The sequence below is a fragment of the Triturus cristatus genome, chromosome 8 (genome assembly GCF_964204655.1).
Source record: "Triturus cristatus chromosome 8, aTriCri1.1, whole genome shotgun sequence".
NCBI classification, from domain to species: Eukaryota; Metazoa; Chordata; class Amphibia; order Caudata; family Salamandridae; genus Triturus; species Triturus cristatus.
In genome coordinates, this window is record NC_140591.1 from 460,925,862 (window position 1) to 460,940,424 (window position 14,563).

The window sequence follows — 14,563 nt, forward strand, 5'->3', positions numbered from 1 at the left end:
CGCTTATTCGTCTTGAGTCACGCTTCCAGCGACACGCAGTCTCTCAGAAGGCCCAGCTCAACAGCAGGCACTTTAATTCCCAGCAAGGGAATGCAGGGGAGCTGGTTGGGGAAGTCTGTTGTCCCTGAGACTTCAGCAGGAGGCAAGCTCTAATTTCAAGCTTTTGGAGATCCTTCACAAGTTGATTAAAAGCAAAAAGTTCCTTTCTCCTTTCTTTGGCAGTCAAGCAACCACTGCAGGCCAATCCCCCAAACAGCACTCAGCTTAGGGATAGTCTCTTCCTCAGTTTCCTTGGTTCCTCTCCACAGCAAAGGTTCTTCTTGTTTCCCAAAGTGATCTAAAGTTCTGGGGTCTGGGTCTCCCCTTTTATACTCATTTTCTCTTTGTTCTCTGAACGCAGAGAGGCCTTTGCCTAGTCCAAACCACTTCTGGTCAGTCCTGGAGCACTTTGTTGACAAGACTCCTTCTTTCCTTTCACAGTGTAGGCCAGGGACATCAGACGCACCACAGGAGGTGGAGCCAGCATTGTGGAGGGAAGGCACAGCCTTATTCAGGTCCCAGGTGCAACTCCTCCCACCCATCTACATGCAGATCTCTCTGTTCAGCCCTGTGCTGACTTACCCAGTCTCCTGGAATCCCCCAGCCCTTGTCACTCAAACTCCAGACAAGGAATACACAACCTAGCAGAGGCAGGCTTGGATAGTTAGGCAAGAAAATAACTACTTTCTAAAAGTGGTATTTTCAAACACAGAATGTTAAAACCAACTTCACTAAAAGATGTATCTTATCATTCTGAGTTCAGGTATACTAAACTCGAACTTCTACCTAGTTCCCCGAGTCAGTAGTTCCCCGAGTCAGTTAGGATTAGATGTTATAATCTAACTGCCCATTCTGGCCTATGGGGAACAGGTAGCCTTGAAATAGTGAAAAACTAAAATGGTTGTAAATCACTATTAGGACATGCCACACACACCAGGGCATGTCCTACCTTATACTTACAATGCACACTGCCCTTGGGCCTACCATAGGGGTGGCTGATATGAAGAAAAGGGAAGGTTTAGGGACTAGCAAGTGGGTGCACTTGGCCAGTCAACATGGCAGTACCAGACTGCACACAGGCTCTGAAATGGCAGGCCTGAGACACAATTTACAGGCTGCTGCTTCAAGCCCACTAACAGCATTTGATTTACAAGCCCTGGGCACCCATGGTGCACTGTACTAGGGTCTGACCAGTAAATCAAATAACCCAATCATGGAGTCCCTAATCCATACACCAATTTACAATAGGGAGCACTTGCACTGTGGCACTGATTAGCAGTGGCACAGTGCCCAAAGCATCTAAAACCAGCAATAACATATGAGGCAACAGCAAAAAATGGAAGGGAGACCCACGCCACTGGTGCCAGGTCTCTTTCAGCAGTGGGGAGACCCTTGGTTAGATCTGTTCGCCACCGAAGAGAACGCGAAATGTCAGCAGTTTTGCGTGTTGGAATTTCCAAGGCGGCACTCGCTAGGTGATGTTTTTCGTCGCGAGTGGAGTTGCGGTATTCTATACGCTTTTCCGCCTATACCACGTCTGCTCAGAGTGCTGAAGAAGATCAGGCGCAACCGAGCCCAAGTCATTCTTGTGGCCCAGGACTGGGTATGGAGAGTCTAGTATCCCGGGCTCTTGAACATGGCCAAGGATCCTCCGATCAGACTGCCCTTTGGGAGGATCTTCTGTCGCAGCAGCAGGGGACGGTCCTCCACCCGAACCGGTCTAGCCTCCACCCCCTTGAGTGGCGATTGAGCGGCAACAGTTGACAGCTTTTGACCTTCCTCCCGAAGTCTGTAGTGTTATCTTGGCAGCCAGGCATCCCTCTACCAAAACAGTATACGCCTGCAGATGGAACAAATTTGTGGCATGGTGCGCAGTAAAGGCTGTGGTTTTCCTTTCCTCTGCCTGCTTTCTTTGGCCAGCAGGGCTCTGCTCTGGGCAAAATAAAAGGCAATCTTTCGGCCATTCTTCGCCTACCTGATCAACCTTCTCTTTTCAAGCCCCCTATTGTAAATCGTTTTCTTAAGGGCATTACTCATCTGTTTCCTCCTATTCCTTTCGTAATGCCTCACTGGGACTTGAATCTTGTACTGACTTATCTTAGGTGCGCTCCCTTTGAGCCCCTACATAATTGTCCTTTAAGGCTTCTGATGCTCAAAACTGCCTTTCTGGTTGCCATCACCTCTGCTCGCAGGTGAGTGAACTCCAGTCTCTATCCTCTAAGCCTCCTTTCCTGGCTGTTCATCCGGACAAGGTTGTCCTTCGAACTCGACCTTCTTTTTCTTCACAAAGTGGTTACCTCTTTCCACATAGGACAGACCATCACTTCGCCCACCTTTTTCCCGCCCCGCATCCTTCTAAAGAGGAGGAGAGGCTCCACCGTCTGGACCAAAAACAGGCGCTTTCATTTTATTTGGATTGCACAAAACAATTCTGGGTGGATGACCAGCTCTTTGTAGGCTATGTGGGCGACAAGAAAGTTCGGGCCGTGCAAAAACGGACCATCTCTAGGTGGCCTGTTATTTGCATTAAGACTTTCTATTCTTTGGCAAAGAAGGAACCTCCGGTAGGACTGCGCGCCTAGTCCACCAGGGCGACGGCTGCCACCACTGCTTTGGGACGCGGTGTCCCCCTCCATGACATCTGTCAGGCAGCTATGTGGACATCACTGCACATGTTTACTAAACATTATTGCCTGGACAGTCAGCTCCGGAGAGACGGTTTCTTGGCCTTTTGGTTTTCCAGGACTTTCTGGTGTGAACTTGGTTCGCAGATCCACCTCCGGGGTTGGCATTGCTAGGGCATCGATTCTAAGGTAAGAAATCTATAACTAATAGTCTCTTTAAGATGAACAAGTTACTTACCTTTGGTAACAATATATCTATAAGAGACATATATTAGTTATAGATTCCTTACCGCCACACTCATCCTTTCCGTTCTGCGAACTTACTTTTAGTGTTCGGGACTCCCTTTCAGGTCCCTAGTTTTGTGCAGCAGTGTTCAGTGTCTTGCAAGGCTCTGCGCTTCTGGTGTGGAATATCGTGTAAAAAAAACTGATGTCAGAGCACAGAGGCAGCATCGAAGTAGATACCGCGACGTCATGGCGGCGACCACGGCACTAACGTCAAACGCAGAGTCGACCGACGCCACCTACCGACGCGCAGGGATACTGCTAAGAAAAAATTCTCCGGCTGCAGTCTGACGCTTGGGGGTAATTCTAAGGTAAGGAATCTATAACTAATATATGTCTCTTACAGATATATCATTGCCGAAGGTAAGTAAATTGTTCATTTTCATATTTATTTAACTCGTATACGTGCACTTATACATGGATGCCTGTTGCGTTTTAGAAAATTAAACAGCTACATATAACTAAAAACACCACTCAAAGGTACATATTAGTGTTATACTACAAATATAAGTTAACATATGCCTCTATTCAAGGAAATCTCATCCTTGTTATTAACTCCCCATGCTGTCTATCTGCTCAGCATTCGCCTGGAATTCATAAATGATAACATGGAGAGTCTCTCACAAGAAGCACCATTTTCAGTACTTTTCCGTTTTTAAAAATATAAACAGACAGGAAACGCATTGTTTTCTGTCTGTATTGATCTGTAAAAATCTGTAAAACCAGAAAACTGGGAGCCCTAAATATAATATACATTTAGACGTGGATCTTAAAAAATATATTTATTTTGTATTGTAGGTCAGCTACGTATCTATGTATTGTAGGACATCCATGTATGTATAAATTCAAAATAAAAGTCCCCAGTTTAAACAACATTCGGGCTAGGTTACACGGGTGGTAGAGTAATCAAGAGCTAGTTATAAACCAAAATAAAGAGCATTAAATTGCTGCTTCTAGGTGATAAAATGGACATCACTTGGAGCTTGGGGGAATGAGAGTTCACTGAAAAAGTAAGTGAGTAGTTTGCTTTCCACAACTGGGTGCTTTGAGGTGGATTTGGTTCCTTCTACTTAGGGTGTTTTCTCTTCCGAGATGGTTGATTCAGAGGTTGGGTTTTTATCAGGAGTTTGTTTGATGTGCACAGAACCAATAAGATGTGGTTCTATCGCCGGAAGTTGGAAATCAGCCTTCCTGTAAGATGTACAGCAATGTCTATAGCTATTAGTCAAATATTTTAGAGATATGTCAGTGTGAGGTTTCCATAGTCCAGTCCTGACAATACAGGGCTTTGAATCACTGATTTCAAATCATGAACACTGGTAACATCTATCTGAACTGTCACACTGTGTACATCCTTTAAGACTGATGTCAGCAGTTTGAGACTAAACCCCTTTGTTCTTCTATGTGTTGTGCAAATAATACTTTATACTTGCATGTGAACAGCAGCCATACTGGCCAAAAGACCTCCAAATAAGTATGTGAGTGGTATTCCTTGTTTAATTTATATTGGTCCAAACATTTGAGGTCTACCGCAGTGGTATATCCAAGCGATGACTGCGCTCCATTGAAACCTGAGTACCGCACGTTTTACAGCACCTGGGATTAAAGGCCGCAAATTGCCATTTGGTAATACTGTAGTGTAGGGGTCACAAGTTGTGGGAAAAGGCACACACTGGCCCCTGATCGACCGCTTGCAGCATCTTTGAGGAAGCAGATAATGCTCTCCCCAGCCAGACCAATGCCTACCATGGCCACCCTCAATGACAACTGCCATTTTGCTTAAATTTACCACCTGCTTATGGTGGGTTGTAACTGTCCATACACCAATCTCAGGAATTTGGGAAAACTTGCTGAATTTTACCTGGTATTGCAGAGTGAGTCCACAAAGTTAATCCCCACTCTGAGTGATATAACTCGCAAAGGCCATTGTAGGTGCAGGGTGCCCTCCAGTATCTCTGCACCTAAACTGGACAACGTATCATAAATACCATTGGGGTTACTATTTGTTATATATTTGGATAGGATATGAACCTACTCTGTGATTTAATAGAGATAACTTTGGGTAAAAGATGCTCTCTATGACTTTTTGCATACATGGCATGACCAACATATTTTCTTTAGGGGATAATGTTAAACATAAATGAAAATAAGAATAAAGAAACGTACACACTGTCAGTAACCGTGCCTTTAATATGCTGCAAATAGAACGTTGTAAGTACAAACTGCTAAGATATAGTTACTGATTTTTTTACACATGGCATTTTTAATAATGTTCTTCACTCACTTATTAGATCCCATCCCGTTTCTAAGGTTCAAATAATAAATCTTTAATCCATTAACTGTACAACATTTTTGTGGACATACTCTCACATTGCTTTGATTTGTGATGTTCTCTTAAGTATTTCTACGTAGCAAACGTCAAGAACTTCAAAGGTAGATTAAATAGGACCAAAAATACGGATTCAAATTGATCTGAAAATCCGCAATAAAGCTAGGGCCCTTGTTAACCACCACCCATCACTTCTCCTATGAATTTAAAATGAATAACACACGTGGGATACATTGGACCCAAGATGATTTTCTCAATCATCTGAGTGCAAAGTTATCCTAAATCAACACTCTTTCAGAAAAATAAATAAATCACCCATCACACAGGAATGAATAATAATGCAAGATGACGCGGGAAATGTTTTCCACAACTAATATACGAGTTAATAACATTAAGTGACCGTAAGGCTCATAAGAGTGGTTCTGCAATAGTTCTATTTGTATGCCTTAAGCAGAACTCAGCTGTTTGTCCTAGGGAGGAGAAAATGTGTTATGTTTGTGAAGCCACCGATAGCAACCAAGAACTTAAATTGGCCTTACCAGCAGTGGATGAGATTACTAAAGATTTCTTCATTTAAATAGTTGTTACAAAATACACACTGGAATGGACATATTCCTTGATAAACATGTGGTAGATGGTAACCAGTCAAACACAGAGCAACACCGCTGTACCTGGGTACAGTGTATCGCATTTGAGCCCTCCTCAGGGAAACACCAACAATCACTAAATTAAACCCATCTCTCCCCCAACACATTACACAAATAATAATAATAATAATAGGTTTTCGTGTAGCCTTTCTACCAGTCTTGCATTATTGAAGTGCTCTAAATAACAGTTTTTCTATAATCCAACTTAATAGTAATCATTTTATCTGCTTTATAGGAATGAGCCAACCTTGCAGGATTCAAAACTGTACACATACTTGTCGAGAAGGCATATTTGCCCATCAGCTAGCTCAAAGTGCAGGCTACTACTAAATCATGCACCTTCCATTTGCTGTTGACAGGTGTACATCTAGAACATGAAACAGAAAAAGTCTATAAGCATCTTGAGAATAGGACCAGATAGTTTGCATTGAAGGTCTGTGCAATTCCATACAGGTTTAATTTATGGTGACCATCCTTTCATTGTGGACTTAACAGAAAAATCAGAAAAGATTTTCTTCTCACCAGCAAGATAATAAGTAATGGGAAAACGATGAGCAAAAAGCATAAGAGATTAGAAGTTAAATCTGAACCTTGCAAATCAAAACACATGTATTCGGTATGTACATTATTTGGCAAAAACGGTGTTGTGTAAGAAGCTGATTAAATATTACTGAAAATATTCAAGTTATGAAACACATGGAGTTAAACAATCTTGCACCAGAAATTACCAATGGCAAGGGCAAAAGTAATTTCGGAATACAAAATTACCGCATTTCTTTGTCGATAGGGAATTTCCAGAGAAATAGATATTGCTGGGCCAAGTGGTGGCAGATTTGAGGTTTGACCTGGTTAATTTGTCGCCAGAAAACCCCAAGTGTGGTAGCAGTGCATTATTCGGAATGATGGTCTGACTTGTATCTCCTTTACCAACAGAAAGAGGAAATCCCCTCAAATCGGAATCAGGGCCAAACTTTAGTACACTCCATACTGTAAATCATAAATGGATAAGCTAAAGGCAGACCATGCTGGAAGTGTGAGGAGATGGCTGCCTTCCAAATGTAATATTTCCAGAAACAATTTGAAGAGCCAATCAAATAAGATACGCTCTAGCCACTAACTTCTTTTTCCCCACTCACACAAAGGCGTGGGCTAATGAAAACAGACAACCGTTCTAATTTGGGGTCCTTAGTGCAGTATGAGTAATTGAATACTTGGCAACTGAAGTGCAGCAGGTTCATAAACTAGTCTTTTAAGAAAGGATAGCAACTACTGCGTCCCATTGACTACAATGGAAAGGCTGGGTGAATCAATATGGGATTTACAACATATTTGGATTGTTTAGCCAGCATATGACTGGAGGGCAGTGCCTGATTTGTAATGAGAAACAGAGCCGGTATTCACTACAGTTTGTTTCCATAAGTGAAGAAAAGGGAAACACTGCTGGCGATGTGATCTAGGTAGGCATGCAGATTAGGAAGAGATACAGACCAAATTCGTGACTGGATTCAAGGTTGTCAGGTTTTTACCTAGACTGGCACACATCCAGCAATCTCAGCTGCAAAGTGTCTTTGAGGTGCCAGAATATTTACCCTTAGAAGTCAACATCTATTAAACTTAAAGAAGTCAACATAATTACATTCTGGGTATAGACTAAAACATCATCTACGAGTTCTAACTTCTGGGTAAACTACATATTAATTGGGAGAAAGATATTTGGAACTGGATGAGGAGAATTGGAGAGAAGGTCCTGGACACCAGGTGAAGGTGTTAACAAGTCTTGGAAACATTTTCAGCGTGAACCAATAATAGAGGAATGATGTGGAGTAGTCATGAAAACTCCAGGGTGGTAATAAACAAGAGATCCAGATCCAAAATGTATTCTCGAGGGAATTTAAAGTGAGGTGGAATCAACAGACTATAGTAAGTTCTTACCGGCCCTGGCTTTCCTCATTGGAGAGCAGCATAGCATCCCTGGGAGTGCGGCAAAGGATAACCTAGTCACTAATTGGAAATAAAGAAGCAAAAGCTGTATGAACTTGTATATAAGAATTAATGTGGTTTACAGAAATGTCACTAAGGTGAGGGAAAAATAGCAGAATCGCCTTTAAAACATAGAAAGCCTGAGTATACACTATCCCATATGGAGGACAGAATACCTGTCAAGTAAAAGCGTGAAACATAGTTTAAAAAAAAGGAAATGACTGGTCTTAAAGCTTTACACCTAGTGATATACCTGCTAAAATCTAACTGGAGTTTGTTATGCACTTGAAGAGGTACCAAACGATTCGGATATCACCTTAATCGGAATGTGTACCATTACCAATGAGAAGAAACATCCACCTACCATTCTGTATGACATCATTTGTGGACAAGACAACCGATTCACAGAATGAGTGGAAAAGAACGGTCTTACTGACAAGCATTTTGTGCAGAACCAAGCAAACGTGTGGTTGCACGGAATGGGAGGGGCAAGGTAAAAATGTATAGTCAAACAAGCGCGGCAAGTCCTGATTGCCCCATGACTGAAAGAGCTACTAAAGGACAACTTACTTGAAACAAAAAAACCTGCAGAATGAAAGGCAAGAGCAAGTCTTAATTAAGGCTGGAAAAGACCACAGAAAGAAAAGGCCAACGTGAGAAACAATCACCATAATATAAGACCAGCCTTTTCTATTTAATGGCAGCTATGCCCTGCCGAAAAATAAATTATTGCAAATCACTGTACAAGCGAGGACATCGACATATATGCTGTGCCTTGCTAGAGTTACCTTTTAAATTCACATTATTTAGCACAACTTGATGAAGAAGAAAATATCAATCATGTTTTTTTTAGTTTTAATATAAAACCCTTCTTAGCAGCCATTTTGCTAACCTAAAACAAAGATAGGCACTGGTGATGCCTTCATTAGTTTGTTTTTAACGCCGCTTATTAAGTGAACTGAGATTATTGCTTGCACGAAGATAGGGAATTCTTATGCTGTTGGTTTTTTCAAGTCACGAATTTGTTTGATCAAATAATTTTTCTCATCAGAAAACTGCTCATCATCTGTCCTTTCTTTCTGGAAGGTGCTCAGAAAATCAATAAGCTTGGCCTGGTTCTTCAAAAGAATGTCCACGATTGGCTGGGTTTTGCTTGGATTGGCCACGAACACCTAGAAGGAAAGAAAAGATCATTTTAACAACATATTTTTTTTTGTTTAAATTTGTTTATTGGGATTTAGCATTTCATGTTACAAGTTGACACACAATACCGTTATGATATAGTGACATGCGTCTGCAGACAGATGAAAAATAACTGTGGAGAATAGAATTTACAACATTACTGCATAGTAAACACCATAGATAAAGCACAGCAAAATATTCTGGGAGGTACCCTCTTGTCTGACTCTGGTTCTGCAGTAGTATTCATTCTAGAATCTGGCTGGGTTAGTTTCCCATGAGCATGGATTGATGTTTTATTTAATGATGATATTTGATAGCTATGTCAACTAAGTTGACTAACAAACAACTTTATGAGCAGCTCGTAGAGCATAGCCATTCACCAATTACTGCATGCAGCATAGCATTCTCACTCTTAAATGCTGACTCCTCCTCACCCTCAAACGATGGATATCTCTGTCACCTAACAATGAGAGCAGAAACGTTTCCTAAAAATGTTTAAAATAGAGCTATGGGGGTTTGGCCAAGATGGCAGCGAGCTAAGACGTGTCTTGCTGTCTCTCCTCCGCCTGCCGATCTATAGCATCGGCCTCTGGCCCTGACCCGCACGGAAGGCAGTTAAATCATCATCCTTATCACCCAGGCACAATCGGCAGCCCTCCGGGAGCGGCTCCCAGGGATCTCAAGGCACCGCTCAGTGCTTCTGATCCCGGGCCCGGATCGGGCGACGGAGCTGCGGCGTGGGGTGCCGGGTAGCGCTGCCGAGGCGGTAGTGATCAGAGCCCCGTGCCCCTAGCTGCGAGGCAGTAACGACGTGCTGGAGCCGCCAGCCAGAGCCTGGGGTCTTCCCCGCCGCACCATACGGTACACGGGGACAGCTGCAGACGGAGTGGGAGAGGTGGACGCCATCTTGAGTGAAGTGGCGGCCTCCATGGTTGGGGGCCTAAACGGACGGTGATCACGCACACGTACCCGGAGTCCAGCAGAGCAAGGAGCAGTCCTCCGGGAGAAGCTCTAGTCCCTTGGATTACGGGGGCGGACTAGGGGGCCATTGAGGTGAGCGCCAACCGCCCCTTACTCTTCTGCTGAATCTTCGACCTCCCGGGGCCCTGTCAGCGACACCAAGGCCGCACCCAGCCACGCGGCGGATCTACCCCGACCCCTGGATGCCGACTGCGCAGCCCGTCCGGTGCCCCACGAAAGGGAGATCCTGCTATAACTCACTTGTAGGGTCCCCCGCTGTTGGCCCTCGGACGTAGCCGGCGGACTGGTGTGGGCTGTGCCGTCTCGCCATTTCTAGTGCAAGACTCGCAGTGATTAGCGTTGTGCTGTGGAGGGAGTCCGGCTCTTGGAGATTCGCCCCTGCATCCCACATGTGCTCAGACCCGGACTCTCGCTTCTGTACCCCCACGGGGCACGAACATACACTGGTGGCGGGCATCCCTCTGGCACTCGCTATGACGTGACCCGGTGTGCCTGGGGCCTGGTTGGCGGGGACGCTCTAGACACGCCGTCTGGGGCCCTGAGGAACGCGGGTCGACGCTCTGCATTGGCATGCACCAGAAGAGGACTGGAGTTGGTGACTACACAGTCGACCCCCAGTGAAGTGGCGAGGGAACTTTGACCCGGGGAGCGCCATACCGCTGCGAACTATCATAAACCCAGGTTTGTGGTTGTTGGTGCCGGCGGGATGGACGTAGGTTGAGCATGACCTCCACCCGAGGCAGAAAGGATAAATCAGCCACCAGAGAAAAATCGCTTAAAGAACAACTTTTTGCCAGGTCTCAGGGAGAGGAGGCGGCGGACTCGGGCGTCCGGATGCAGCAACACAGATGGCCGCCCCTACTGACGGGCCAGTGACGCGGGCGTTCCTGCAGTCCTTGTTTGCAGCTTTAAGGGATGATCTCCAGACGGTAAAACGTGATCTCACGGCGGAGATCAAGGACATTCGCAAAGATGTGGATGATATAGGGGAGAGAGTGGCATCCCTTGAGGACAAGAGCGACGCTCGGGACACCGAACTGGCAGCCATACAACAAGAAGTGCTCCGTATACACGAGCAACAGGTGGACGTACAATCTCACTTGGAGGATCTTGAAAACCGCTCACGTCGTCATAACATCAGGATCCGGGGGAGGGGGGGGCTGGGGGTGTGAGCACCAATGAAGAGGCTGGTGACATTTTCAAATAAGTACGAGAGCTCTTCAATCATATACCGGGCAATCCACTGGACACTGACCTTAAGCTTTTATCAAGCGCACAGAGTGGGCCCACCCAGAGCGGCGACTGCCCCTCCAGCAGACATCTTACTCTGCGTTCAGGACTTTCCACCAAGGAGGAGATTCTGCACAACGCCAGATCACTTCAATCGATCACCTTCCGAAACCAGTCACCCACCCTCTACCAAGACTTGGCTGCTATTACACTCCAGAAACGCAAGACCTTCCGGCCTATCACGGAGGCTCTGCGCCAACGCAACATCTCTTATTCCTGGGGACACCCGTTCCGCCTCATCTTCTGGCATGACGGCAAGCTGTATCAACTTCGTTCTCTGTCAGAAGCAGGCAAACTACTGGGGATCACCATACCGGGCAACACGGGTCATGGAGAGCGCTCAGATCAAGGGTCTGGTGATGGTCGCCCGAGGTGGAGGCAACAGCGGCGACGACGGCACACTCATCGCTCGGATCCAATGGCTGTCAAGAGAGAGCTACAAGCCGCCCTTGAGACTCTGCCAGAAGTCTTGGCCAAGGCGTCAACCATGTGACTGAGCGGGGGTGTGGCCAAGCGGCGTTCTAAGATGGCCGCAGGTTAGAAACTCTCCGCTCCTAACCAACTCTCCCCGCAAATATCCGACGAACTGATCCGTGCCCCGGGGCCAGAATCGGCTTCCGGAAGCACAGGGGAACATTCGGAGCCCAAGATCGAGCCATAGTGACCGGAGAAGCCGGAGAAACGACGGTGCCCAAATCCTGGCCTGCTAGTCGAAGAAAGCCTCGGGACTTGAGTGCAGGGGAGGCCCGGAGTAGTGGAGGAGCTAACGGAGTGCGTGTGGGATCTACCAGGAGCCGGAGCGAAAGGGGGATTGCTGACCCTGGGACAGCGTGCGGAGAGACACCCCCGGCACCATCGAGAGCGCTGTGATACATCGAGCGAAGAAGATCCCTGACATCGGAGCTCATCCCGGCCACAGACGGAGTGGCTGACCGGTGGAGGCCGGGGCCAAGACGAGACTCGGAGGGAACCACGAGCGATGCAACAACCCACCAAGGGCGAAGTACGCGGTGAGCCCAAGGTATCATTGGACAGCATTGACACAACTGAAGGCTGAAGGAGGGCTGAGAGCGGACCGAGCCCAGGAGGGGGGCACTCATCTGCGAGTGATCCGGTATGGCTCCCCGGACGCTGGGACATCAGAGACGCGGTGAGTGGCGCCTGGGGGGGGGGGGGGGGGCGGGTGAGGACCCCATCACGCACTGCCCTCGTGCCCACAGCATCTCTGCTCCGAAGAAGGGTAAACACCGTGAGCCTTAAGTAGTGCGCGTGCAAGGTGAAGGGACCCCCGGCTCGGGTCATCTTGAACTATACAGACTGGGCCCGCAACAGCATGAACCCCCCAGGGCGCGGTCTAACTACCATTGGGGAGTAACCCGGATACAGAGAGCGGCCTCCCATCTAGAATAAATCATTAGCGCTAAGAACCTGCTGCAGTGTTGGACAGGTCTTCAAGACCGATATAGGGGTGGTCAGGCAGGAGATTAGGCTGAGGGAGAAATCAAAAGCATTGACAGCCAACCCACAGCAACGACCGGCAGGGGAACAAAGGGAGATCTGGGAACCCTCTGGAGTGGACCTGTGCCAGTGAGAGCCCGTAACGAGGATCCGGAGGGCGTAATACACTACAGTCTGTGAAGCGGCTCCCATAGCTTTCACAACAGAGAATAGCCACTTAACCCATCCAACAGCGTCACACCTCCTGCACCATAGAGATGTCCAACGCCAAGGGCCCCAAAAACACCCAAACTAACAAATTGGACAAATATACCTGATCAAAGGCGGCAATGGCAGAACAAAAACTACCCAAGGATAAGCCGATGGGAGAACACAACAACGAAACCCCAGAACACACACTAAAAGATGTTCTGGAAGCTATTGGGGGAATTCGCACGTCCCTGGAACAGAGGATGGACGCTATTTCCTCTGAGGTCATCTTAATCAGAGCAGATTTGGCTACTAACAGAGAGAAGGTTAAATAGCTCAAAATAACTACCACTAGCCTGGTAAAGGATACTAGCCAGCTACAAACGGAAGTCCGTGATTTGTAAGCATTCCGCAGGTTCGCCGAGGGCAAAGTAGAATAATATGAAGGTCGCAGTAGACGTAACAACGTACGTATTCTTGGTGTACCAGAGAAAATGGAGGGGCAGGCTGTGGACCTCTTTGTGGAAGACCTGATTACCAAGCATCGGCAACCTAAGGGCCTGTCTAACATGTTTGTCGTTGAAAGAGCGCACAGGGTGCCGGGGGGAGGACCGAGACCCGGAGCTCCCCCCGCCCCGGACAGAGATGTAATTCTACAGACAGCTAGGGTGGCGCCGCCCATTCGATTGGAGAACTCGGAGGTGACATTTTTTACGGATTTCACTCAGATGGTGCAGAGGCAACGCAGGTCTTTCTTGAGAGTCAAGACGATACTGAGAGATAAAGGACTTAAATATGCAATGTTGTTCCCAGCCCGCCTGCGGGTGGAAGCAGGTGGAAAAAACAGATTCTTTGAGGCACCGGAGGAGGTGGCCGAGTGGCTGGACGGATGGAAAGGCGCAGAGGATCGCAGCTCCCAGAGAGACTAGGAGGTTCACAGGGACTTATGTAGAATTATACACGCTTTAACTAGTTGACTAGTCTTGGGTTCTGGCTAGGTGTCCTTGGCTCACTTACGAAGGGCTTGGAAAACAGAACATGAGTATGATGTGACCTGATCCTAGGAGAAAATACGGAGTGGAGGGGGGGGGGGTTGTTCCCCCCCCCCACCCCAATTTTCTTCATTTAGTTTGTCTTACAGGCGACAGGCACTCTGCATTGCAATAGTTATGGGCAGTTCTGAGCCCAGAGTGCAGGGGAGCAGGGAGGGGGGGGGGGGGGGGGGGAGTAGGGAGGGGTTGAAGAAAAGTTGTAGGTTTTTATTGAATCGGCAAGGCGTGGCAGTTCTGCAGTGCAGAAACATAGGTTTCACGTAATTATCTAGAAACATGCATTGGGATAAAGAATTTTAATTGATGAGCTGGAATGTAAATGGTTTAGGAGATAAAGTGAAGAGGACAATGGTAATGCAGTATATTAGGAGGCAGGCCCCAGACGTAGTATTGCTCCAGGAAACCCATCTGGTGGGAAACAATTGTAAGGCCCTCAATCGCTGGGGATACACGCTAGTTGCACACTCCGGCTTCACTTCCGGGTCGAGAGGCATGGGGATCCTGTTG

At 46.8% G+C, this 14,563-nt stretch overlaps 1 protein-coding gene across 3 annotated transcripts in view; it reads right to left on the minus strand.

Moving 5' to 3' along the window:
• Positions 1–5,115: 5,115 nt before the first annotated feature.
• The window catches only part of CAB39L (calcium binding protein 39 like), a 757,003-nt gene continuing 747,555 nt past the window's right edge, over positions 5,116–14,563 (minus strand). For all 3 annotated transcript variants that reach the window (XM_085621896.1, XM_085621898.1, XM_085621897.1), the window contains one exon: positions 5,116–9,076. In XM_085621896.1, coding sequence (XP_085478022.1) covers positions 8,897–9,076 — 180 coding nt within the window. In that variant the 3' untranslated portion in view covers positions 5,116–8,896. The remainder of the gene's footprint in view (positions 9,077–14,563) is intronic.